The 25666-nt window shown below is 40.8% G+C and overlaps 1 protein-coding gene across 5 annotated transcripts in view; it reads left to right on the top strand.

Annotated features, from left to right (window-relative positions):
• The window catches only part of celsr1a (cadherin EGF LAG seven-pass G-type receptor 1a), a 265949-nt gene that overhangs the window by 175685 nt on the left and 64598 nt on the right, over positions 1-25666 (top strand). For all 5 annotated transcript variants that reach the window (XM_055653028.1, XM_055653026.1, XM_055653027.1 and 2 more), the window contains exons 7-8: positions 21905-22062; positions 25476-25639. In XM_055653028.1, the coding sequence (XP_055509003.1) occupies positions 21905-22062; positions 25476-25639 (322 nt within the window). The remainder of the gene's footprint in view (positions 1-21904; positions 22063-25475; positions 25640-25666) is intronic.

Below are 25666 nucleotides of genomic sequence, written 5' to 3'. Positions count from 1 at the left end.
GAAACGTGCTGTGCAGTTCTCAATTGTCACATTGTATTGTGAGCAGCCAACAAATGATCTTCCTTGCTGAAGGCAATCTTAAGGATGGAAGTAAAACTTTGGAGGGATATGGACCAAGAGCAGGCAGATGGGACTAGTGTAGCTGGGATATAGTTGGCCGGTGTGGGCAAGTTGGGCCTCTATGACTCTATGACCCTCCAGTATGTTTGAGCCTGTAATCAGCCTGTGATACCATTGTTTTCTGAAATAAACAGCAGCACAATGAGATAATTTAATTTTATATCAGGAAACTCTGCCTATAGTTTTTCATCTATTTGGTCTGCTTGCTCTTCCTTTTTTGTGCATAATGACTCATGCTGGACTTAGGTATTGATTGAGTTTTAGTCTTACTCAAGTCAGCATTTTGATTTATGGGTCATTGCTACAATCACGTAATGGTCTCAGGTAATACATTTGATGCTCCATTTCTGTCCTTGTAGTGCAATTATTTCCTGTTATGTACAGTTGGGGCTTTCATGGCTTGCTTGAAATCATGAACTGCAGCATTTCCAGCTCCAATGAAATGTTGAGTTAGCTTAGTTCTGATACATCACTATAAACCCTACATTGCTGACTGAAAGAGGACCAACTATGGAGCAAAGGGTAATTTTAACTTTGTCGCAATGTAAAACGGGTTGTATTGCATTAGTTGTTCATTTTATGAACCACCGATTTCCTTACACGTCAACATTAACAGGAGGAACATATCTGATCATGGAATGATTTTATCATTCATGAAAGTGTATCTCCTATAATTTATTATTTGATAAGGACAATGAACAAACTCTCAATTCATGACATAAAACAGAATGCTCATCAAAGAAATAAGTGGTTGTTAACTTACATTTCTGATTAATAATCCGATCAGATTCTGGGTCTTGTAGTCTCACAAAAAAAGGATTGTCATAAACCTTGTGTGTCAGTTGATTTTCTAAGAATATTTGGTAAGATCCAAAATGGAGTTGGGACATTGGTGATTATATTTATTCCCATATTCCCATACTAACATCAACTCGGGCCTCATTTCAGTTTGCTGTGTTGCCTCAGACACAGGACTGGCCTCTTCCTCTGTAATTGCACTTGATTCCTTCTTTATTCTCCTGCCGTTAGTCCAAGCTTCTTAAACCTTGCAGTCTGGGCAGCAGGTGTATTGTTTGCAACTTGACCAACTCTTGCTCACATTGACAGAGCACAGTTTGTGAAAAAAATGTGCATTCTTAAAATTGAAGTCTTCAAGATTTTAACTTGCATAGAATTGTACCATATATTTTACAATTATGGTTTTGCAGTGAAATTTGTGCATGTGTGGGGCTGGCTAAAAATGCATTGATTTTGTGTGTTATGTAAGACAGTAACTGATGAGATGCGCAGGACGTCATCCATGTGTTGACTGGGTGACGTTCGTAGTTCCACTTAAATTTTACACTCTGTTTATAGAGAAGAGTCTACATGTAGCCTCGGTGACCACTTGGGTTTACTCCAGGTGCTCTGATTCCATGCCACATCTCAAAGATGTGCTGGTTTGTTAATTGGATATATGCTGAAGGCACTGACAACCTTGAGTCTCTTTGCGGGCATGCAGAAGTCCAGCAAAGGTGGTGGGAAAAAGCACACCACATCCCAAACTAATCCTACCTCAACCAGAGAGCAGTGCTGAACTACTATCTATCTCTTTGGTGACCCTTGGACTATCCTTGATTGAACTTTGCTGGCTTTACCTTGCACTAAATGTTATTCCCTTATCATGCACCCATTCACTGTAAAGATATAGATATGCCATTTATTGTCACTATACATGTACATGAAACTGAAAGCTGCTCGTACTCAGTGCATACATACAATTTAGCACAAAAAACAAGAAACAGAACAAACAAAAAACAGAAGGGAGATGGGGTGGGGGGGGGGAATAGGTGCACAAATTCTGCGGCGCTACATACATATATACATATATACAGATGGAAGTCCGTGTTGGGCGGTGTAGTCAGTGCATGTGTGAATTTGAATTTATAGTAGATATAATTCTCGGAAAGCAACTATTCCTGAGTCTGTTTGTCCTGGATTTGATGCACCTATAGCGCCTTCCAGAGGGCAGCAGGTCGAACAGTCCAAACGCAGGATGGCAATCGAATGGCTCGATTGTAACATGTAAATGGATAGCATGAGTTTTTCACTGTCTCGGTGCAGGTACCACGTTAAACTAAACTAAATTGAACTGAGCTCCTCCTAGTTTTACTCAATCAACCTCCTCCTATACCAACTGCAGCAGATCCTATGCGTTACACGTGTTTTTCATTAGCAACCTCAGAACTGTGGTGGAAATGATCAGCCTTGGCCCTGAGGACCAACCTGTGGTACTGCATAGCATCAGCTGACTCAGCACACACTAGGAATTATATATGGCTGCCGCTGACTCTTCTTGTGCTCTCTCCAAGACCAGGATTTCAAATGTGCTATACTGTACAAAGGTCTAATCATGTACAAAAAGGTAAATCCAACTTTCTGTACAAATGTCTGGATCAATAGTGATTTAAATAAACAGATTATTTGTAAAGCATGAATGGTGTTTACATACGAGAAGTGCATTCAAGAGAACTATGTTTATGGAAAGTATCAGAGCAGACTGTTAGGGACAGAGAGGTTAGGAAAGGTTTGAAAGTCCACAGGTTAACTCAATCTTCCGTCGAAAAACACCACAACAACTCATGAGGGAAATTAAATGTCACTATTGTCAAGCGAACTATTGAATAATATTATGGGAGATGGAATTGTCGTTTTTATCTGCCAACTTGTCACCACTATTATTGTTCCAGCTTCAGACTTTAATACATGAGTTTTAGTGAGAAATATGACTGGGGAATTTAAAGCTTCCTGTTTGCGTGCAGCTCATTGGCTATTCTATACAACACAAAGTGTTAAAGGTTTATGATCTGAGGTGCTGGCTTGAAAAGACAGGAAGGTAACACTCAGGCGGGATTTATGCTTTGTTTTTATTGAAAGCGTATATGAAAACAGTTGCTGGGTGATGAGTAGCACTGCAGTGAGCAGCCAAGACAAATCTGCAGTCTTTGAATCCGGAATATTATTCAAAGCAGTTAAGCTGTACGAGAGTTCAACAAACACACTGCCATCAAACTAGAACTAACTCTGGATTACATTCCATGTTGCGTATTCATATATTTGTAGAAGTTCGTGGTTGAAGCAGAAGACACCTATGCTTAGGAAAAATAATGCATGTAGGAACTTACATGTGAAAGTCTCAGTGGGGAAACTTGCTGGGATGCAGTCATAATAGAGCAACGGTCATGTGGTGGTTAATCCACTGGATGAGCAGAATAGAGGAACAGCAGTCTGAAAGCTTTTGGCGTTTTACTCTCTGAAGATAATGCTCCGCTTTCAATCTATAGTGAAAGGCCATTTTTAGTATAATTATTCATCGCCAGAAAAAAATTGGAAAACTGATATCAGTAATACTGACCATGAAGTTATCAAGTTGTCATTGAAATTAATTTTGCTTGTAAATATCCTGTAAGAAAGGAAATAAGAATTTAAATGTCGCATTCTGTCTCCCCCTCTTGCTGAGTATGTACGTTCTCCCTGTGACCACGTGGGTTTTCTCCAAGAACTTCGGTTTCCTCCCACACTCCAAAGACGTACAGGTTTGAAGGTTAAATGGCTTGGTATAAATGTCAAAATTGCCTCGAGTGTAGTATTAATGTGTGGGGATCGCTGGTCGGTACAGACTCGGTAGGCTGAAGGGCCTGTTTCCGCGCTGTATCTCTAAAACTAAAAAAAATAAAACCGAAACAAAAATCCTGGTGACTTTATTGTTGCTGCTTTGTTATCAATAGAAGGGTAAATTGTACTGAGGTACAATGGTATATATCTCTAGGTATCTGATCACTCTTCATGCTGCACATGGAGGCATAGCCTTCAGCAGTCTCGTCCTACTCTCTACAATTCTGTCCTTAAACGTCTTCTGTCCTTAACATCCCCCAACCAGCTGGAACAAAACTCCCAGCATTTGTTCCATTGGTTACGCTCTATCAAAATTATACATTCTCAGTAGATATTTAGGCAGACAGATGGATAGGGACGATTTAGAATAGAATGGACTAAATGCAGGCAAATGGGACTAGCCCAGAATGCCAACTTGGTCGACTTGGCAGGTTGGGCCGAAGCTGTATAGCTCTACGACTCTAATCCTTGAGAAAAGAATCTGAACTAATTGTAAATGAAGAAAACAGTTGATTGGACTATAGTGCCACTTGTGGAAGAAATATACTTCAATTTAAAATCACACGGTATAAATGTGTTGTGAATGCATTAGACATCAATTATGCATATAGAACAATGGAATCAAAAATTCATTTATGCCACGTGCACATTGCCATTTCTAAAGCATTAGCTGTCTGCTTTTATGATCCAATTAAAAAAAAACATGTCTATGTTATGAATCTCTTGACATTTATTTCCTTCACAGAATTGCAATAAAGGATTATGTTCTAAGAAGTTCATTTGAAGTCTGGACTTTTTTTAACGTAGGAATATCTTCGTCCATTGCATGGAAGGCGATCATTTCCCCCAACCAGGATATTACCAAACCACACTAATTCATGCAGGAAGTCATGTCTTAAATAGAATAGGTTCACTTGCCATTTGTACTAATAAAGTGATCCCGCAATGATTACAAGATGTTGTTATCTTTTCAATAATCTATTGTGGATTTTGTTTGGGGAATATTTGGTAGGAATAGCTCTACTTCCATCAAGTGTTACCGGAGATCCATGCACTTCACACAAAATTGCCTACTTATGTCTTTGGCATAACAGACATTTGGACAGGTACATGGATAAGAAAGGTTCCGAGGGATATGGGCAGGTGGGATTAGCGTAGATGGGGCATTTTGGTCGTCACGGGCAAATTGGTCCAATGGGCCTGTTTCCGTGCTCCATGACTATCATTATTTATAATCTTTGGTTTATGTGTGCACTATAATAACAAAACAACTAACTTCCTTGTGAGTAGTAAGGTATTGTTGCCAGATGATAATGGGGAAAAGCAGAACAGTGAATTTGACCAGAAGCAGCATTGCTTTCAGTTGCCATTTTCTTTCCATTCAGTAGTTTGTGGGAGTGTACACGTATTTAAGAAGTTGAAACTGAAGATTGGTTTGCTTTAGAGGTTGCTTTTGGCTGGTCGAAAAGACAGTTATGTGATGCCATTCAACCAGCAATAAATTATTTTAGTTTTAGTTTAGTTTAGAGATACAGTACAGAAACAGGCCCTTCGGCCCACCAAATCCACACCGACCAGTGATCCCCGCACATTAACAATATCCTACACACACTAGGGACAATTTTATATTATACCAAGCCAATTAACCTACAAACCTGTACGTCTTTGGAGTGTGGGAGGAATTCTCTGTACAGACACCACCCGTAGTCGGGATCAAACCCAGGTCTCTGGCGCTGTAAGGCAGCAACTCTACCGCTATGCCACCGTGCCGCCCAATATTCAGGAATTCACTGACAATCAATGGTAAAATAAAAATAAATTTCAAAATCATATTGGAGCCAGATATAAGATATGAAAACATGTTACATTTTTACTAAGGTCAATAAAATATGTCACTTTCCAGGTAGGAAGGAAATAGTGTCTGACATGTTACTTAAAATAACTGAAAGATCTTCTCTTACTGTGGCCTTGCTACCTAAAAGTAGTCAAAACTATTTTCCATTGTAAGTGGGTCTATTCAGGAGCTATGCATGTTGTGATGTTTAACTAGGCTATAAAGTTTCACGTTGAGTATGAATAACTACCCCAAAATGGAGTTTGTGCCAGCCTCCCTTACATTGTGGTTTTGTGTTTTTTTTAAAAGCACAAAGAAAGCCAACTGTTATCTGAATGCTTGTTTTGAGTTCTCCATCATGTTTACTTAATGTTAAAGTAAATTAAGTTCTGATGGGGCGGACGGGCAGGTATTTGTAATAGAATGCTTGGATGGAATTGTAAACCAGTAGAAAGAAGAGCCACTCGTTTTCACTGAAGAGATTGCACATCTGTCAACTAATAACACCAGCTGATTACAAAGATAATGTTTGGTCTTCCTTTACAAAAGTTCAAACAAATGGAACTGTTTAAAGAGGCTATTGAAGTTTTATTAAAGAGACCTTTCTATTTGATTCCAGAAGTAGCCTCGGTCTGGTTGTTATCTGAAATCATGTTTTTGCACAATATTCCTCTGCAATCATCCAAGTTTTGCACAAAGAGAATATTTGCCTATTAACGGCATTTTATTTTTGCAGCTTAAAGAAGGAGTGGAAGCAAGTGAGATTATTTTTTAATATATTTTTGTATGCTAAGAAAGACTAAGCGGTAGTGTTGCAGCCTAAGACCCAGGTTCGATTCTGACTACGGGTGCTGTCTGTACGGCGTTTGTAACTTCTCCCCGTGACCTGCATAGATTTTCTCCAGGATCTCAAGTTTCCTTCCACACTCCAAAGACGAACAGGTTTGTAGGTAAATTGGCTTGGTATAATTGTAAATTATCGCTGGTGTGTGTAGGATAGTGTTAGCGTGTGGGGATTGGTGGTCAGTGCGGACCCGGTGGGCCGATGGGCCTCTTTCCACGCTGTATCTCTAAACTGAAAAAAAACCCTAAACTAAACCAAACTAGTGGGATTCCATGAAGAAGTCCACCGGAGGATGAAATGAAACTAAACAAACCAACCCAAGCCTGAACATGCCTTAAACTCGTGATCTATGCAGCATCCCAGCAGCTGGAGTAGACAGCAGCAACCCACTCCACCACACATACACCCCCAGCCAAATTATTATGTAGTTATGATAGTTTGTACTCACTGATAGCATCCTGGGCATGACTGCACTTATCTATAAAGATCTGAACCCATGACACATAGCTGGGTAGTGCTGAGTTCAGGTCAATTAGCCAGGCTCTAATTCTATACTTCTAGGAATAATGTCTTCGGAATGGCATTAGACATCAAGGTTATTTTTTTCCCCTAAACGTGTTCTGCAAAAGTGAATATTGTACCTCCATAATCTCACAAATGTTAAATCAGGTCAGCTGGAGGTCAGAAGTAAAAATAATCTATTTTGCATTTACATTTATTTTCAGCTATTTTAATGCTAGTACAGCTAGTTATCACTCTTGGGTCCATCATTTGATTTGCAATGTTACTCGGCTGGCCTGGCATAGCTGATTATATATTTGCTGTATCGCAATTGGTTTCAGGAGAAATTTGGAGCTTTGTTTCAGATTCTTTGAATATGTTTCTCAAAACATGCTGCATTGGGCATAATCAGCATTCAAATTGTGGGTCTTATTCCAAGCAGCAACTCAGCTCTCCGTTCCAGATCGAGGACTATATTTTAATTCAGGTTTTGAACTCAGTCACATGGCATAATATAGAAGAATGATCTGTATAATTACACCGTTCCTTCTGAACGACCAATTTTCAGAATAAAGGTGGTTGATTACATCGAATGGAGTTTGCAATAATGCTGCCCTGAAATTTATGCAAGCTTCAGACTTTAAAATTGTTAATAATTTATAAAATAATGGTCTTAAGGTAATTTTAAACAAAGTTATTTTTTTCCAGCACTGCCAGTAGTAATTGGTAGGCAGTGATACTTGGTGGTTTGTGTTAGATACCACAATAAAATCATTTTATAATTCATGCTTCAGTATAGCACAAGAGCAGGCTTTATATTGAACACTGCTGCAATTAGAACATTTTAGATATTAGTTTTAAACGCAAACAATTGGAGTCATTTCTGAAGAGAATGGTGTATGTCTGTTTTATCTTTTGAAGATTTAAATAGCTGTTGGATTATTTTCAATTATAATAAACTATAGATATTTGGGAAATATAGTTTTACTACTTTACGATACGATATGATACGATATTATTTATTTATCCCAGGATGGAAGTTGATGTGCCAACTGACATAGAAACACAAAATACATGAAACATGAAATTAAAGTGACGAGTGGAAAGGATTGGGGATGTGCAAAGATTGGGGAGGAGAATCAGTCTCAGTCTCCCCCAGGCCAGAAGACACATTTTCCTTCGTTTGGTTTAGCCTAACAAACAAAGTCACAGTTTGTTGGACATGTTTGTGGGTTGATAGTACAGGGCACTACTGTGTAATCCTGTCTCAATAGTGTATCAACAAAGATCAAATAAAGCTGTTACTCCAGTAAGATTGTCAATACATGCAGGCTGCATTCCATTGTTATGACAGAAGTTTGATGTGGCATGGAATGGCTCGGATGCTCTGCTCATCTTTATCCTTCAGGAATGTTATAACTGTTTGCCTCAGGAAGGAATCTCCTGGTGAGTGAGATTGAATCTGTTTTGTTTACATTTAAACTGTTTAATCACATTATAGGGGCAGACAAAGCTCCCGGAAGCTGCATTCATTGGTAGCATGAAGGTTTTGTGATGAGAAATAAGTCCTGGTTTATATTACATTTTGATTGAGGCCACAGATGTACGGAGACCCATGTCGAACATCAGAGGCAAAATACTGCAGTCACTGGAAACCTGAAATAAAAACAAACAAAATACTGGAAAGATTCAGCAAGTTAGGCTGCATTCACATGAAACATTAGCTCTGTTTCTCTACCCAGAAACAGCCATATTGAAACCAGAAAAGACACTAAATATTTAGCAGGCCAGAAACATCAGCGCAGTGAGAAATCAAGTTAACATTTAAATTCAATGATCTTTAACCATAACATTGACCTGAAATATAGACTCTTTCTCCACAGATGCTGAGCATTTCTCCTGGTTATGTTTCCTGGTTGAAAGCAAATATAAGGTTTTTCAACAATAAAATGAGTGATCTGCTCTCCAGAAACATTAATATGTGCATTAACTGGCGACAAAGACTCTGCTAGAATATGCTAGCGACCAAGTAGCTTCCACTCAGATACGAGGGACTGGCACATGGTTCTCGAGGATGGCTGTGATGTTGAGACTACAGCATCACTTCAAGCTTGTAAGGAATTCAAGTGAGCGACAGACAGGTTAGAACAAGGTTAGATTGTGCAGACAAGGTTATAATTAGACCCAGCAAGAAAACGCTGCTATTCAAAAGTGTACTTTGTCCGAACTATCTGGTGAAAAGAGCTTAGCTCCAAGATGCAATAATACTTCCTTCCTTCTGTTAAACCATCCTTAATTATTTGTCTGGTGGCGTATTGCCATTTTGGCAAGAAGCAAATTTGGCAGTTTTCTGTTCATTGGTTACTGCCGTATTAAACAGCAATCCAGCTGTACAAAAATATACCTTCAAAATAACGTCAATTGAATATATTTAAGTTGTGTGTGCCTATTTGCACGAGATAGAAATTGGTATGATTACATCAATTCTTGGAGTATAAAATAAGAACAAAGTTGCTGGGTCAGCAGCTGTAGCAGAATCAGGAATCTTCATTCACACTTCATTATGACAGGTTTTAAACAAAATAAAACAAACTTAATAAAGAAAACAAATTTGAGGAGTAGGCGAGCTACCCTTTACTCCATGCACATGGTGATTGTCCCCACAGACACATCCTCAAACCCAACTACAGATTCCAACACTCAGACACTGACAGTGTGAAATTCCTGTGTAGGAAGGAACTGCAGATGCTGGTTTAAACCAAAGATAGACATAAAATGTTGGAGTAACTCAGCGGGACAGGCAGCATCTCTGGAGAGAAGGAATGGGTGACTTTTCGGTTTGAGACCAGCCTGAAGAAGGGTCTCGACGCCGAAACGTCACCCATTCCTTCTCTCCAGAGTTGCTGCTTGGCCCGCGAAGTTACTCCAGCATTTTGTGTCTATCTAGGATGAAATTCTTCTTCATGTGGTACAAACTACCTGAAGATTTGCGATAGGTGTTGGCAATTGAGGTGAAAAGTAAGATGAGCCGTGAAGTCCAATGTCAGAACAATATAGGACCTCCCTAAGTTTGTAGTTACTGCCTCTGAATATCAACCTCACACAGTCAAGTTTCTGCTCCTTTCCTTGCAGAGGTAGATGAGATGTTTTCATTCTTTCACATGTTGTGAAAGGTTGTGTTTTCTATCAAACCTGCACCCTCTATCAGTACAACAAATGTCACAGTAGTTGTTAGAAAAGGTTGTTTTGATAAGTGGCGACCTGTGCTTTGAAGTAGAGTTGGCAGGGTGATGTTTTGAGTTCTGTTTGGGGCATAGCTTGTATCAACCATCACCAACTGCACAGATTAAACTGATTTACAAATACCGTTGAGTGACAACAAAGTTAGAACAATGTGATACATCTCTTGGAAATCCACATTGGTTTTGGCGTGAATAGATATTTGCAGTTAAGGCATATGGAAAACCTTATGCGATGATGAGAAATAAATCCTACAATGTGGAGGACTGCAACATTACATTTGGACATTGGTTCTACAGCTAGAGATTATCATAAACAACAACGTGCTGGTATGGTGAAGAAGCATTATCATGCTCAAAGAAGAAAGGCCACACTTGTGCATCCCAAGAGACGATGGCAATGGTGGAGTAAAGGTCACGAGGTCAATGTAATGTCAGTTGGGGAATCGTATGTATCATGTGTTATGTCATTTACCCTTAAAGTGCAAGGTCTAGTAATATTCGTCACTATATACAAATTCACTACCAGGCCTCAAGGTATTTTGGGATATAGAGTCATACAGCATGAAAACAGGCCTTTCGGCCCAATTTGCTCCTGGCAATCAAGGTTACTAAGTTACTGTGTCTGGCTGTGTTTGGGCCAAATCACTCACAACCATTGCTATTCGTGTACTTGTCTAAATGTCTTTTAAATGTTGTTATTGTACCTGCCTCAACTACTTCCTCTGGCAATTTGTTCCAAATACCCACATCATCTGTGTGAAGTTTTCCCTTGGGTTTCCAATTAAATCTTTCCCCTCTGACTTTAAATCGATCTTCTCTATTTCTTGATTGAGTTGGTGTGAAATAATTGATGGTTCAAGAGTCTGACAGAAGTGGGGAAGATGCTGTTCTTATTATTGTGTGTCTGATCTTACAAGCTCCTGCAACTTCTCCCACAAGGTAGAAGAGAGAAAAGGGAATGGCCAGGGTGACAGACAACTATGACGATATTTCCAGCCTTCTTGATGCAATGCACCATGACGGTGGACTGAATGTAAAGACGTGATGAGCCTCTGATGAACTGGCTCCACTCTCTGCAGGTTCACCTCTCCCTGCAGATTCAGTTGGTCAACAGCATGAGCAGTTCCAGACCAGGCTGAGATGCATCCCATCAACATACATTCTATAGCACATTTATAGATTTTGAGAGAATCTGCATGGCTATACAGAATCCCAAGAACGTAAATGACCTAATGCTCTTTCTTGATCACCGCATCATTGTGAAGAGACTAGGCTCAGGGGTTAATGGAGTTTAATTCAGAGAAAGGCGAGGTTTTATATTTGAGAAGTCAAACCAGGGCAGGACCTTCGCAGTGAACAGTAGGCAGCCGGACAGTGGTGTAGAGCAGAGGACTGAGGTGTGCAAGTACATAGTTCCATGAAAGTGTTATTACAGATGGATAGGGACCTGAAAATTCTGGACTTTAGGATATTGAGTTGCCCGTCCCACCTGTCTTTCAACCTTGTCTCGGTGACAGCATCAATATCATAGAGCCACATGCTAATTAAAACGTTGCGTTCATCTACCTTACAATTTGGATTCCTTGCATTAAAATAGATGCAATTTAGTTTTACATTATGCTCATGGGCATTTCTGTTCCTTGAGGAGTGTCGGACAGGGGATTTGGCTTCAAAAGTTGAAACCAGACCTTTCTAGAGTGGTTAGGAAGCAATTCTGGGAACCAAAGGGTGCAGAACATCTGTTGGAACCCTTCTCTGAAACAGACATTGATAGTTGGTCAATTGCTAATGTTAAAATCTGAGGGATATTTGTTGAGTATAAATGTCAAAGGATTAAGAATTTCATTAATCTGGTCCCCGTGCACATTGACAATTAATCACTCGCAACTCTTGACTATCACATGACCATTAGAGGTTATATCACAGATGAGCTATAGTCTCACTGATGGCACAAAATATTACATGTAGCAAATAGTGGCACTTGGTACTTTGCAGCTGCTTTGTATTCATTCCTTTCTCAGGCACACAAATGTCTTTGGTACTCTCGATGAAAGCATAACTATCAGCCTTGGCCATTGAAATAGAAGGTCGATTTGTTTCAATCTGAGTGAGAACAGTAATCATATATGTATTTGCACACACAACAAGAACATTTCAATCATTAAGAGGAAGGCAACCTCTGACCAATGTCAAAAACCCATTCTTTTCCCACAGTTTTGGCAACATTATCCAATTGCTAAGCAGTCAGGCAAGAACATCCAATCAGACATAATAACTGTTGAAAATATATGATCGTCTCAAATTTCTGATGTAGAAAGAATTTGCTTGTTTTCAAAATATGATCTAGAAATTCTGTTGCCAGGAAAAACATATTTTAATGCTATGCAATAGTCATAATTTGATTGCAGGAAGCAAACAGTACATTTATGCGAGCAGTGTTCTATTGTGAACTGTACGTCATTCACCCATATGCAAGACTGCTGGTTGAGTGGCCATGGCAACAGGGAGAGCATGCCTGCTACCTCACTAAGTTATATGGCCTGAGCTTCTTGCAGTGTAGTTTCCCTCGATTGGCCATTTGTCCTCTACCTCAAACAATATGTCCTTTCATCTTTAAACGTTGTTTGGGGGGGGGAGGGGGCGATGAAAAGTTGGTTATGTTTGCAATGGTCATTGCTCAGCTGCCACCATCATTGTGTGGTTCCTGTTGATTATTGGACACATATGCATACTTGTTCCTGTCACTCACTCATGGGCAAATCTGCCCCAAAACCATTCCACTTGGAAGCAGAGATACCAGATGCCAGTATACCTTTGGTCATACTGTAAAGTTCACGCTTCACACTCAATTTTTGCAAATAAAATGTGTGGCTTTTGTCCAGACATCTGAGATTTCCAATACTTGTGCTCACAAAGCATTGCATGTCATTGGTATAAAGAAATCGCTCGGGTGCGATCATGAAAAAATTGACATGGGTCACCTATATAGCACCGTACTGGGGGATCTTTCGGTCATAGAGTGATACAGTGTGTAAACAGGCCCTTCGGTGCAATTTGCCCACGCTGACCAATATGTCTCATCTACACAAGTTCAACTTGCCTGCATTTGGCCCATATTCCTATAAATCTTTCCTATCCATGTACCCGTCTGATTGCTTCTTTAACATTGCGATAGTCCCTGCCTCAATTAGTCCTCCGGCAGCTTGTTCCATACACCGACCATCCTATGTGTGAAAGGTTACGCCTCAGGTTCCTTTAAAATCTTTCCCACTTCACCTTAAACCTATGCCCTCAAGTTCTCGATTTCCCTTACTCTGGCCGAGAGACTCTGTGCGTCCACCCGATTTTTTCCTCTCATGATTTTATACACCTCTATAAGATCACCCCTAGGCTCCAGGGAATAGTCCCAGCCTACTCCACCTCTCCCTATAGCTCAGACCCTTGAATCCTGGCAACATCCTTGTAAATCGTCTCTGCACCCTTTTCACTTGATAACATATTTCCTATATCTTTCCTATGGTGCCCAGAACTGACACAATACTCTAACCAATGTCTTATATAACATGAAGATAGACACAAAAAGCTGGAGTAAATCAGTGGGACAGGCATCATCTCTGTAGAGAAAGAATGGGTGACGTTTCGAGTCAAAACCTTTCTTCTCGACCCGAAATGTCACCCATTCCTTCTCTCCAGAGATGCTACCTGTCCCGCTGAGTTACTCCAGCTTTTTGTGTCCATGTTGGGTTTAAACCAGCATCTGCAGTTCCTTCACGCACATTTTGTCTCATATAACATGACCTCACAACTTCTATACTCAATACTCTGATTGATGAAGGCCAATGTGTCTTTGTTCTGTGATGCCATCTTCAATGGACTATGTATCTGCACTCCTAGATTCCTCTGCTCAACAACACTCCCTAGAACCCCACCGTTCACTGTGTGGGTCCTGCCCATGTTAGACTTTCCAAAATGCAACACCTCACATTCCTCTGTATTAAATCCATCAACCATTCCTCAGCCCACCTGGCTAACCAATTAAGATCCTGCTGCAATTTTTGACAACCATTTTCACTATCAACAATACCATCCACTTTTGTATCATCTATAAACTTGCTAATCTTGCCATGTACATTCTCATGGAAGATATTTATTTCTGTACACTGCTGTTCAGATGTACACTGAATTATCCTTTCATCATGATCTTTAAAGATAGTGTGATATAAAAGTTTTTCCTTTCAAACTTTTTACGTTATGAGATGTTGCAGAGGAGCCAATTACCTTCAACTAACTCCCCCTCCCTTTCCCCATCCGACCTTTCTGTCCTGGGTCTCCTCCATGGCCAGAGCGAGCAACACCGAATATTGGAGGAACAGCACCTCATATTCCGCTTGGGGAGTCTGCATCCTGCGGGCATGAACTTTGAATTCTCCCAATTTTGTTAGCCCTTGCTGTCTCCTCCCCTTCCTCAGCCCTTGGGCTGTCTCCTCCAATCCCTCAGCCCTCGGGCTCCTCCTCCTCCTTTTTCCTTTCTTCTCCCCACCACCCCCCATCAGTCTGAAGAAGGATTTCAGCCCGAAATGTTGCCTATTTCCTTCGCTCCATAGGTGCTGCTGCACCCGCTGAGTTTCTCCAGCATTTCTGTGTACCTTTGATTTTCCAGCATCTGTAATTCCTTCTTAAACACCTTCAACTAGCTGCCTATTTCCTTGTGTTGTGCTTTTAAATGCTATAGTTGGTTCTGCCTTCAGCATTGCTTCTAATAACACAAAACCAGGACCTAGCAAACTTCTGAATTTAAAACAAATTTCAGTGCTCCCATTTGTTTTTGATGTCTTTAAATCTAGATTCTGTCATTTTTCATGAATAGTAAACATTGTACATTCAGTTTACATTTCTAAACCATTATAATTTGAACACTTTTATCAATTCTCATAGTATTTTTATATTTAATTCTTTTGTCAGCATTTATTCAAAAACCTATGGCTTTGGGTCCCTGGTATCATGTTGATAACTCTCCTCAGCAAGCATTCCAAGGCAGGACCTGTTACCTAAAGTAAGACATCCAGGATTGGATGCAATACTTATAACTGGAATAAATTTATTGTGAAAAAACATCACAGTTTTTCACAATAAAAGCCCTCTTCACAAATGTAGACTAACATGTCTGAGAGAATTAATACAATTGTGGAGAGGGCTTTTATTGCGATAAACTGTAATGTTTTTCCACAATAAATTTATATAATAAATTTTTATAACAATAAACCTTCACCTCTTCACACTATGACATGATCCCTTGTTCACAATGTAATCATCTCAAGGAAATCTGAAGAATCATCCTGAAGAAGGGTCTCAATCCAAGACATCACCTATGCCTTTTCTCCACAGATGCTGCCTGATCTGCTGAGTTACTCCACATTTTTGTGTCTATCTCAAGGATTTTTATCCTTTTCTCGGTTCAAATGCCCAAACAACACCAACATTAAATTATCTGCAAGCCCCAGACGACCCAGAACACGTGCTCTACATAATATCTCGACGGCTTTTCCTCATCCAAGGAACCCCTCCACCTTTCTGATTGCTGTTAATTCTTCTTTCTCTCTGTTCCTTGCAGAATACATTCACTGTTTCCACACTTGCAAATACTCTGAAAGAATCCCTTCCATTCTACCTTCAAAACATTTCGGAAAATATTCACTCTGCCTGCAGTCTCCAACCTGCTTCCAGCTTTCTTCCCATAGGATTTCCTTTCTGAGATAAGCACTGTGCAAATGGTCACCACTGTTGTTCTGATAAGGCCTTTCAGAGTATCGCAGATTAAATATTTATGAATAAAGGAAATATTGTGTTCATTTACTTTCTGCGGCTGCTGGCATTATAGAATGAACTTATTAAACCTGCCTCCTATATAACTGCAACTGTTGGAACGTTGACCTGGAAATGGAACATTGAAGCCAAATGCTGAGGTTGGCTGAAGACAGGACACTTGTTATCAAACAATCAGTGTAACGCCTCAGCTACTGTGTAGACAGCTGCAGGTTTTAGAATTGATTAAATACCTTCAGTACTGAATAAACATCGCACAGAATTGTAAGACCCGAGGCACTTTTAAGTAAAAGGTCCGATGTTGTACTTGATGTTGAGAGTTGAGTGTTTAAGGATAAAAGGAAGTTTGGGGGCTTAGTTGTGGACACTATGAAAACAATTGAAGTTTGAGTATACATTGGGGAAAAATGAATGTGCATTGTGAACATCCACTGGCCATCCATGGCTGAAAATTGGATTGGGTGAAAAATATTTTATTTTGCTTGGTATTTAGTGAGGAGATTATCACAGTGGTGATTTTGTCATGGGACTGTAGAACTATTAAAACTGCACTACAGTGATGATTGAAGCATGATCCCAAAATGATACTTAGCATAATTGTGTTAAAACCTATCACTGACTCTAGAGGCTAAGTGCATAAGATGATTGTTCTTGGAACAGACGGTTAGTTCAGTGCAATTGGTGAAGATATTCTACTGCTTCTTAGCTGAGTAGATGATGGCCCCGAGCTTTCTTTCTCCAAATACCTTGCTGCTGTCCTTTAATTATGAACTGGTCAGACTGCGACACCTCTTTGGCTAAGGGAGAATGCAGGGATCTAAGTGGAAAAAACGTAGAACTCTGCGACATATATTTGATTCTGTGGATTTCCAGACCAGTCCATTTTTAATTTCCGCCCCTTCAGATGCTGCCTGCCTGTGCTCAACATTCTCCTGTGATGGCATAGTCTTGCATACGCCTGCAGGAATGCACAGGTACCAGGGGTGAGGACATTGTCTTCTGCAAGGGTGCAATGGAGGATACAATTGCATTCACGTGCTCAGAGGAACAGCAGAACGAAGGGCAGAAATAGACCTTTCAGCCCTTTAAACCAACTCTACCATTCATTAAGATCATGGTTGTTCTACCTTAATGGCAGTTTACACATCCAACCTCATCTCCTTTGATTATGTCCTGGAATCTAACAATCTTTGTTTGGAATGATTGCAATGTGTGAGCCTCCACAGAAAAATTCCAAAGGTTCACCATTCTTCGTGAAGAAATGTATCCTCGTCTCTGTCCAAAGCCTATTCTCAGACTATGCCTCCTGCTCACAGACTCCTTAGTCAAGGGAAATATCCTTCCTCCATCCAGCTGTCAAGCCCTTTGATGTTTTGTAAATTCCAGTGAGACCTGCTCTCATTCATGTCTGTGACTGGCATTGGTGAAACACACTCGCACCGAATGCTGCAGAGTTCCCATTCAAACAGTTTTTTCTGATCGGTAATCCCTCTGTGTATCCCTCAAATTCCATTTGTTATAACGTTCAGTCGAGCTTTTCCACAGTATTACTGCACATTGGGTTATCGAAAGATGACTCCTTTAACAAAATTAATGTATGTAAACGGTTAGATTGACTGTAGATGAGGGAGCGGGGGCCTGGAAAGCAGAAGCCATTAAAGAGACGAAGGGTGTGTGAGGTATTTTGGACATAGGTTGGGAGGGATTGGACTAGGGGTGATAGGATGGATAGTGAAGTTGAGGGAGTGGGGGTCTGAAGAGGGTCTGGACTTCACCTATTCCTTTTCTCCAGAGATGCTGTCTGACCTGCTGAGTTACTCCAGCTTTTTGTGTGTATAAAAGATTAGATTTGTGATTTGGTACACCAGGAAAAATATAATATGATATAAGATATTTTCTAGCTTCACACTTCGATTAGGAAAACAGATCAGAACTGTAAAGCTGGAGGAAGTATACCAGTATGAGAGGTCAACTGTATCAAATTCAGTTGCAGGTTGGAGTTTGTTTTCCATGTTTTGTTTGTTGTGCAATTGATGTCGTGGGCTTCCATGGTCACTTTGTGGAGGCAGAGAAACTGAAACAGGAGTAGATCAATGAGCACCTTAAGCCTTCTCCACCACTCAATATACAATTGTGGCTGATTCAGTCTTGGCCTTAACATTACACACTTGTCAAGTGACTCCAAGTCAACTCTGCGTCCACAAATCTCTCAAATGGCGAGTTGCAATCAATCAGTGTCCTGAGGGAAGCGATTTCCCCCTCAACTTGGTCTCCTGATAGATGACCATTTATTCTAAAGCAATTGTCGCCTAATTCTAGATACCCCCAATGAGAGGAAATATTCCTCTCAACATCCATTCTGTCAAATCCCCTCAATATCTTATCTGTTGCAATAATCTCACCTCTCATCCTTCGAAACTCCAGTGAATAGTGGCCAAGCCTGCTCAGCCTCTCAAAATCCATCCTTCATCCCAGGAATCAACATAATGAACGTTGCCTTCTCTGTCCCTCATACAAGTTTACCTTTGTGTATTGAGATCAAAACGGTATGTCCACTTCAGCTGTGGTCTCACGAACACCATGTAAACTTTACCCAACTTCCCTACATTATACTTCCACTCCTTGAAATAAAGTTCAACGTTCCATTCATCTTCCTAATTACTTTCTGTACTTCCATGCCAATCCTTTGTGTTTCATGCACTCAGATTCTAAGTCTCTTTGTGCAGCAACACTTGTAATATCATCCATTCAAGTAATACATTCATCTTTTAATTCTTGCTTCCAAAGTTAGTCACATGTTCCCATATTATACTCCATCAGATAACTCACCCACTCACACAACCTGCCTGGATCCCTTTGCAGACTGTGATGTTCTCAAAACCTGCTCATCCCCACCTATCATTGTATCCAACCCCTTCATCTGAGTCATTAATATAGATTGGAAATATTTGAGGCTGCAGCAGTGATTCCTGTTGGACCCAGCTAGATACTGATTGCCAACCTGACAATAGCCTATTCACTCATCTTATGCAGTAACGCTCACAAATATATCAAATACATTTCCTCTTTCATTAAGCCATTTACTCAGCTTGGTGGACCTGATTTTTTAAATGACTACTCATACTTCCATAAAACTGGATTCCAGCATTGTCCCAATGATGGGCATTAGGCTATTTGACCAATTGATTTGGTTTCCTCCTTTTCTTGAATAGTGTTGTTATACTTGAGCTTTCCAGTCCTCTTGGATCTCTCTGGAATCAGGGAATTTTAGTTGGTTACAACCAAGGCATGCACATACACCCATATAACCATATAACCATATAACAATTACAGCACAGAAACAGGCCATCTCAACCCTTCTAGTCCGTGCCGAACACATAATCTCCCCTAGTCCCATATACCTGCGCTCAGACCATAACCCTCCATTCCCTTCCCATCCATATAACTATGCCACTGTGTTAAGGGAATATGCCAGATCTGATGCCTATGTCACATGATCCACAGGAGTTGATGCGTGACAGTACATGTTGACATGTTCTCCACCTAGGTTTGGATCCCATTGTTCTCATGAGGATCTTGATGGGAAACAGCCAGAATTTGTTCAACATTGCTCTTTAAGCCAGTTAAATATAAATGTTCTACCAATGCACGTTTACAAGTTACCAAACTCTGAATGTTGAAGACCTGCAATTATAATAGCTGAGGTGATGATGACCTCACATAATATGTAAAGTAAAATTCAGTGAATTAATTTGGAATAACAGATTTCCATTTGTAATAATTGAAAAACTTTACTGTCAAAACACTTTAGCAATTCAATAGCCACAATGTTTTTAGAAGCAGTTCTAACATTGACATGGTCGTTTTGATTCATTCCCTGTTATTCATGTAATGTGACCTATCCCCAAGGATGATCAGCAAAGATTTTGTGCAGACTTTTGAAACATTAAATAATTGTTCTTCCCTTTCTTTTCCTGCACTTTGGTTTCAATAAATGTACTTTCTTCTGTAGCCTTCAGCAGGTTTGTCTCTTGATGTGTCATCTGAGACAAAGAAACCCAATTGCTGTTGTGAGAGATCCGGCTGCTGTGCAGTCTCCATGCAAACGCCTGACTCTTCACCAGCCATCGTACTTTCAGCCAAGTCCTTAAGTAACTGTCATTCATGAACTGATTAATAGGTTTCCAACCACACATTGGTTGTCATTGGATCTCCCTTCCACTGCTTGCATCTGGTGACAAGCTCAAATTCAGAGTTCTGGGGAGCTGTCCAGGCCCAAACACTTACTGGGATATAATTATATGAACAGACTCTAATGTTTATTGGCCAAGAGATCTAATCGCATAATGTTGTTTTCTTTCCTTGCCATCATGAGACTGAAAAACTTTTAATGTTTTGGAGTGAAATGTGATAACAACTATTTGGGGGCAGCTTTCTCTTTCACTCCATCCCAAGCGTGAGCCTCACTTGTGGGATGATATCATTCCCCAGGTAAAATGCCTTTTGAAACATTGGATCATGGTGTGTTAGGTGTGACCATTTCTCGGCCAATTTGGTTTTCCCCAGCACAGTGATAACTTGTTTCCCCTATAAGATAGGTCCCTCACTTCCCTTTCTACATTCACCCTCCCTCATTAAATGGACCCATCCATCAAGGTGAAATTGGGCGGTTACGATGGCGCAGCGGTAGAGTTGCTGCCTTACAGCGCCAGAGACCCGGGTTTGCTCATGGCTACTGGTGCTGTCTGTAGGGAGTTTGTACCTTCTCACCGTGGCCTGCATGGATTTTCTCCAGGATCTCTGGTGTCCTCCCACACTCCAAAGACGTACAGGTTTTAGGTTAATAGGCTTGGTATAATTGTAAAATTGTCCCTAGTGTGTGTAGGAAAGTATTAATATTTGGGGATCGCTAGTCTGCATAGATTCGGTGTGCATAAGGACCTGTTTACATGCTGTATCTCTAAAACTAAAACTAAAATCTAAAATATTAAAGGAAGGGTCTTGACTTGAAATGCCACCAATTCCTTTTCTCCAGAGATGCTGCCTGACCCACTGAGTTACTCCAGCATTGTGTATCTAAATTTGGTGAAAAGCAGCAGCTGCAGTTTCTTCCTACATAAGGAACTATCACTGTGAGCCCAACAATCTTGTGCTAGCCATGAGGAGCAGTCATATTTGTTTATGCTCATCCACTCAATGGTATTGAAAAAAAGATTACAACATAGATAATGTTGAACGGTTCTGAAGTCTAACGTTGAAGTCTGAAGAAGGGTTCCAACCCAAAACATCACCCATCATTTTTTTCCAGGGATGCTACCTGACTCCCTGAGTCTGCGTCTATCTACAACATAGAAAGCACTCAGGATTATTATCACCATCCTTCTCCCTAATCCCACCCAAACCCACCATGCTCCACATCTCATGGCTAGCTTTGACCCTCACTGTAATGCTGAGCCAAATGTTCTCTTTTCATCACCCCTGCAACTCCAGGTACAGGACCCTAATCCTTATCCTGACCACCGTCAAAATGGAGGTGCCATTCAGCCCCATCTACTTCCCGAAATCCTTCTTCCCCCCCCCACCACCACCCCCCTCCCCACCCCCTACACTTAGCACAGAAGAGCAGGCAACACACTGTCAATCCCAAAACATGCCCTGTCCATTCAAATGCATCAATAACTTTGAATGTCAGGGATAGCTGAAGCTTGCAACATGGGAACCAAGGTTTTTTGGCAATCAACTGCGACGCTCATGTTTCTAGGGCACAGAATGTTCAAAACCATGTTATTTTGTTTTGCGCCCTAGTATTTCAGCAACATTTTAAAGTGGATATTTCATCTCCTCTTGCTTCACTGCAAATATATGTTTTCTCTTCCCTTTGTTTAGCCAAATATTGGCAGATTAGGTATTCCTCATGGACCATCAGGAGAAAAGGTTGCCGTAGTTACGGTTGATGATTGTGACACTGCAGTGTCTGTGCGATTTGGAAGCCATATTGGAAACTATTCATGTGCTGCCCAGGGAACACAGACTGGGTCAAAGAAGTAAGATGAAATAGCATGTACATCTAAGCTATTTTATAATTTAATTTGAACCTTTTTAAAAATCATTTTTATTAAACATTACAAAAAAAAACATCAAGTATAATTTAGTTTCTTTTAATTGTTATACTCTCTGTCTATTGTGTCTTGCACTCTGTTCCATTGTTATAACTAACTATTCAGCGAGGGGTTTGAGGCAGCCCTGGTGACTTCCGTTAAGTTTTTATCCTCTGATGTGCAGCAGTTGGTCTGAAGATGGGTCTCAACCCGAAACTTCACCCGTTCTTTCTCTCCAGAGATGCTGCCTAACCCGCTGAGTTACTCCAGCATTTTGTGTCTATCTCTGGTGTAAACCAGCATCTGCAGTTCCTTCCTGCACAGTACCTGACTACTGTTTGCATTCATCCTGTCTAGTGAGACATAACAAAGTGAACTGAGTGTTCGATGGCCAAACAGACCTTATTAAGATCCTTGTGTGCCACCAGATTTCGGCAAAAAGTATTACCCCCACTGCTTGCATGTTGATCTTTCAAAGCTTCACCCACATTTAAGAGGATTTCAGGTCGGCCCAGGGAAGTGCAGGAAAATAAAGGGGAAAGGGTCACGTATCAGCAGCTGAGATCAGTTTAGCTAGGCATCATATTCTACACAAACATTGTGCGCCAAAGGGCCATTCCTGTGCTGTATTGTTCTATGTTCACATGCCTATGCGTTTTGTGAACGGAACTGGAATTTTGAGGATGTCTAAGACCATAGCTAAGAGTGATCCTGAGTTTCTGATGATGTAAACAGTTCCCATCTAAGACACCTTGTGTAAAGCCAGATTTCGGCAAAAAGTCCTCCCCCCACTGCTGAGCTGTTGATTTTCAAAGCTTGGGCCACATTTAAGAGGATTTCAGGTCGGCCCAGGGAAGTGCAGGAAAATAAAGGGGAAAGGGTCACGTATCAGCAGCTGAGATCAGTTTAGCTAGGCATCATATTCTACACAAACATTGTGCGCCAAAGGGCCATTCCTGTGCTGTATTGTTCTATGTTCACATGCCTATGCGTTTTGTGAACGGAACTGGAATTTTGCGGATGGGGAAGACCAGAGCTAAGAGTGATCCTGTTCTTTTCTGATGATGTAGACAGTTCCCATCTAGGACAACTTACTTACCAGTAAAGCTGATTTATTTCAACCCTTCCTCCCTTCTTAGTCTGAGCTGCTAGGATTAACTTTGCTTGGGCCACTGGTGTTTCAGTTGAGGACTGCTGGCATTGTGCAGGTCCACAGATTGACCTAATTGTTCGCCTCCTTTTGACCATCTGCCATCACTGGTGGGTTGACAATTTATTCACGGGGTGGCATTCAGGCTGTTTCCACATTCCACCCACGGTCTCTGTTCTCCCCATCCACTCTCCAAAACGTCAATATTTTGACATTACATTGAAAGGAAAATTGGAAGAAATATAACCTTTGGTGCACCCGTTTATTCCATTACATAGTGTCATACAGCATGGAAACTGGCCCTTCTCCCCCCTTGTTTATGCCGAGCAAGATGCCCAAGCTAAGCTAGTCCCATTTACCTGGAATTGACCCATATCCCTCTAATCTTTCCAATCTATGTATCTGGATGCCTTTTAAATGCTGTTCTAGTTCCTGCCTCAACTATCTCCTCCAGGACCTTGTTCTGAATAACCCTCTGAAGGAATGTTACCCCTTGTGTTTCTCGCCACTCTCCCTTACATCTATGCCCTCTGGTTCTTGACTCCACTACTACGCTGGATCAAAGACATTGTGCATTCATCTTAGTTATTCCCTATAAGATCACCCCTCAGCTTCCTGGGCTCCAAAGAATAGTCCTTATCTGCCCAATCTCTCACTCTAGCTCAGCCCTTGAGTCCTTGCAACATCCTCGTAATTTTCTCCGAACTTTCCAGCTTAATGATATCCTTCCCATAGCAGGGTGTCCAAAACTGAACACAACATTCCAAATGTGGCCTTACCAACATGCTGTACAATTGAAGCCTACCGTTCCAACTGCTCTTCTCAATATCCTGACCGATAAAGTCCAATGTACCAAAAGCCTTCTTTACCACTCTGTCTACTCATGATGCCACTTTCATGGAACTATTACCTGAATTCCTAGATCCCTCTGCTCTACAATGCTCCCTAGGACCCTACCATTCGCTTTGAAGGTCCTACACTGGTTTGACTTCCCAAAAGGCAACACATCGCTAACTCCAATAGCCATCTCTTAGCCCACTTGCCCAGCTGATCACAATCCTGCTGCATTTCTTTATAACTATCTTTACTGTCTGCAATACCATTTACTTTGCATCATCTGCAAACTTACTAATCATGATTTGTACATTCTCACCCGAACTGTTGATATAAACCACAAACAGCAATGAGCCCAGCACTGATTCTTGAGGCACACTACTAGTCACAGGCCTACAGTTCAAAGAACAACCTTCTACCACCACCCTCTGTTTCCTTCCATGAAGACAATTCTATGTTTCCATGCAATTTAACCTTTCAGAACAGCCTACCATGCAGAACCTTATCGAATGCCTTGCTGTAATCCATTTTGACAACATCTACGACCTTGCCCTCGTCAACCTTCTTGGTTACCTCTTCAAAACAAACTCCCATCAAATTTGTTAGACACTGTCTGCCACATACAAAACCATGCTGACTATCACAGTCAGCCTGCACAATGCTGCCACACCTCAGCTGAAACCCCAGTTGGTCCAGTCACTGTCCCTGTCTTGAGTGATTGGTGGCCCAGCTTCATATATTTGCCATATAAGGTTTAACAATCAATCATTCTCAAATTTAAAATGAACAACTGAAATAGCATCAACTATCATTTTCTGGAAAGTGTTCCAAAGTTCTGTCTCCCTTTTCATGATGAAACCTTTCCTGCCTTTACTCCAGGCTGTCATTTTTGGGCTCTGTCCCAAGCCATTAGTACTCCCCATCTCCCATATCAGTTTCTTTTAATATCTTCTCTTTACATTTTTAATTGCAGGAAATGTGTGTTCTTCCTCTTCATTTAACCCTTAATATCCAGTGTCGAAATTAGGCTAACAGCCCAGAAGACAATTTACTTTTGGTATTTCAGAAAGGGAGCACTGTAGTTCAGTGGCATCTGATGTTTAGTAAAAGGCCAGTTCATGGCTTCCCTCATTGACCACCAGCAATGGTGGACATCCATAATACTACTGAATATGCTGTATATATGCTACAATTCCAAATTGAGTATACTGCTTTTCGATTTTAGATTGTAGAAGTAAGTTTAAATTATGAATACAAATGCTGAATTACTCAATTATGTTGTTTTAAATGAATTTTTGATTGCCCATGTTAGCCCAAGTTCTAAGCTAAGTTATTCACCAACAAAGAGAGTTTGTGCCCCGTTCTCTTTCTCCAGGTCTTTGGATTTGACTGGTCCTCTGTTGCTTGGGGGTGTCCCAAACTTGCCTGAAGACTTTCCTGTGCGCCACCGTGAATTTGTGGGATGCATGAGGAACTTGACCATTGATAACAAGCAGCTCGACATGGCGAGTTTTATAGCGAATAATGGCACGCTTGCAGGTAAATCTTGAGAACTTAAATCCTGCA

The sequence above is a fragment of the Leucoraja erinacea genome, chromosome 22 (genome assembly GCF_028641065.1).
Source record: "Leucoraja erinacea ecotype New England chromosome 22, Leri_hhj_1, whole genome shotgun sequence".
In the NCBI taxonomy this organism is placed as follows: Eukaryota; Metazoa; Chordata; class Chondrichthyes; order Rajiformes; family Rajidae; genus Leucoraja; species Leucoraja erinaceus.
The sequence above is the reverse complement of the archived record's forward strand: the minus strand, read 5'-3'. Positions and strand labels throughout refer to the sequence as shown.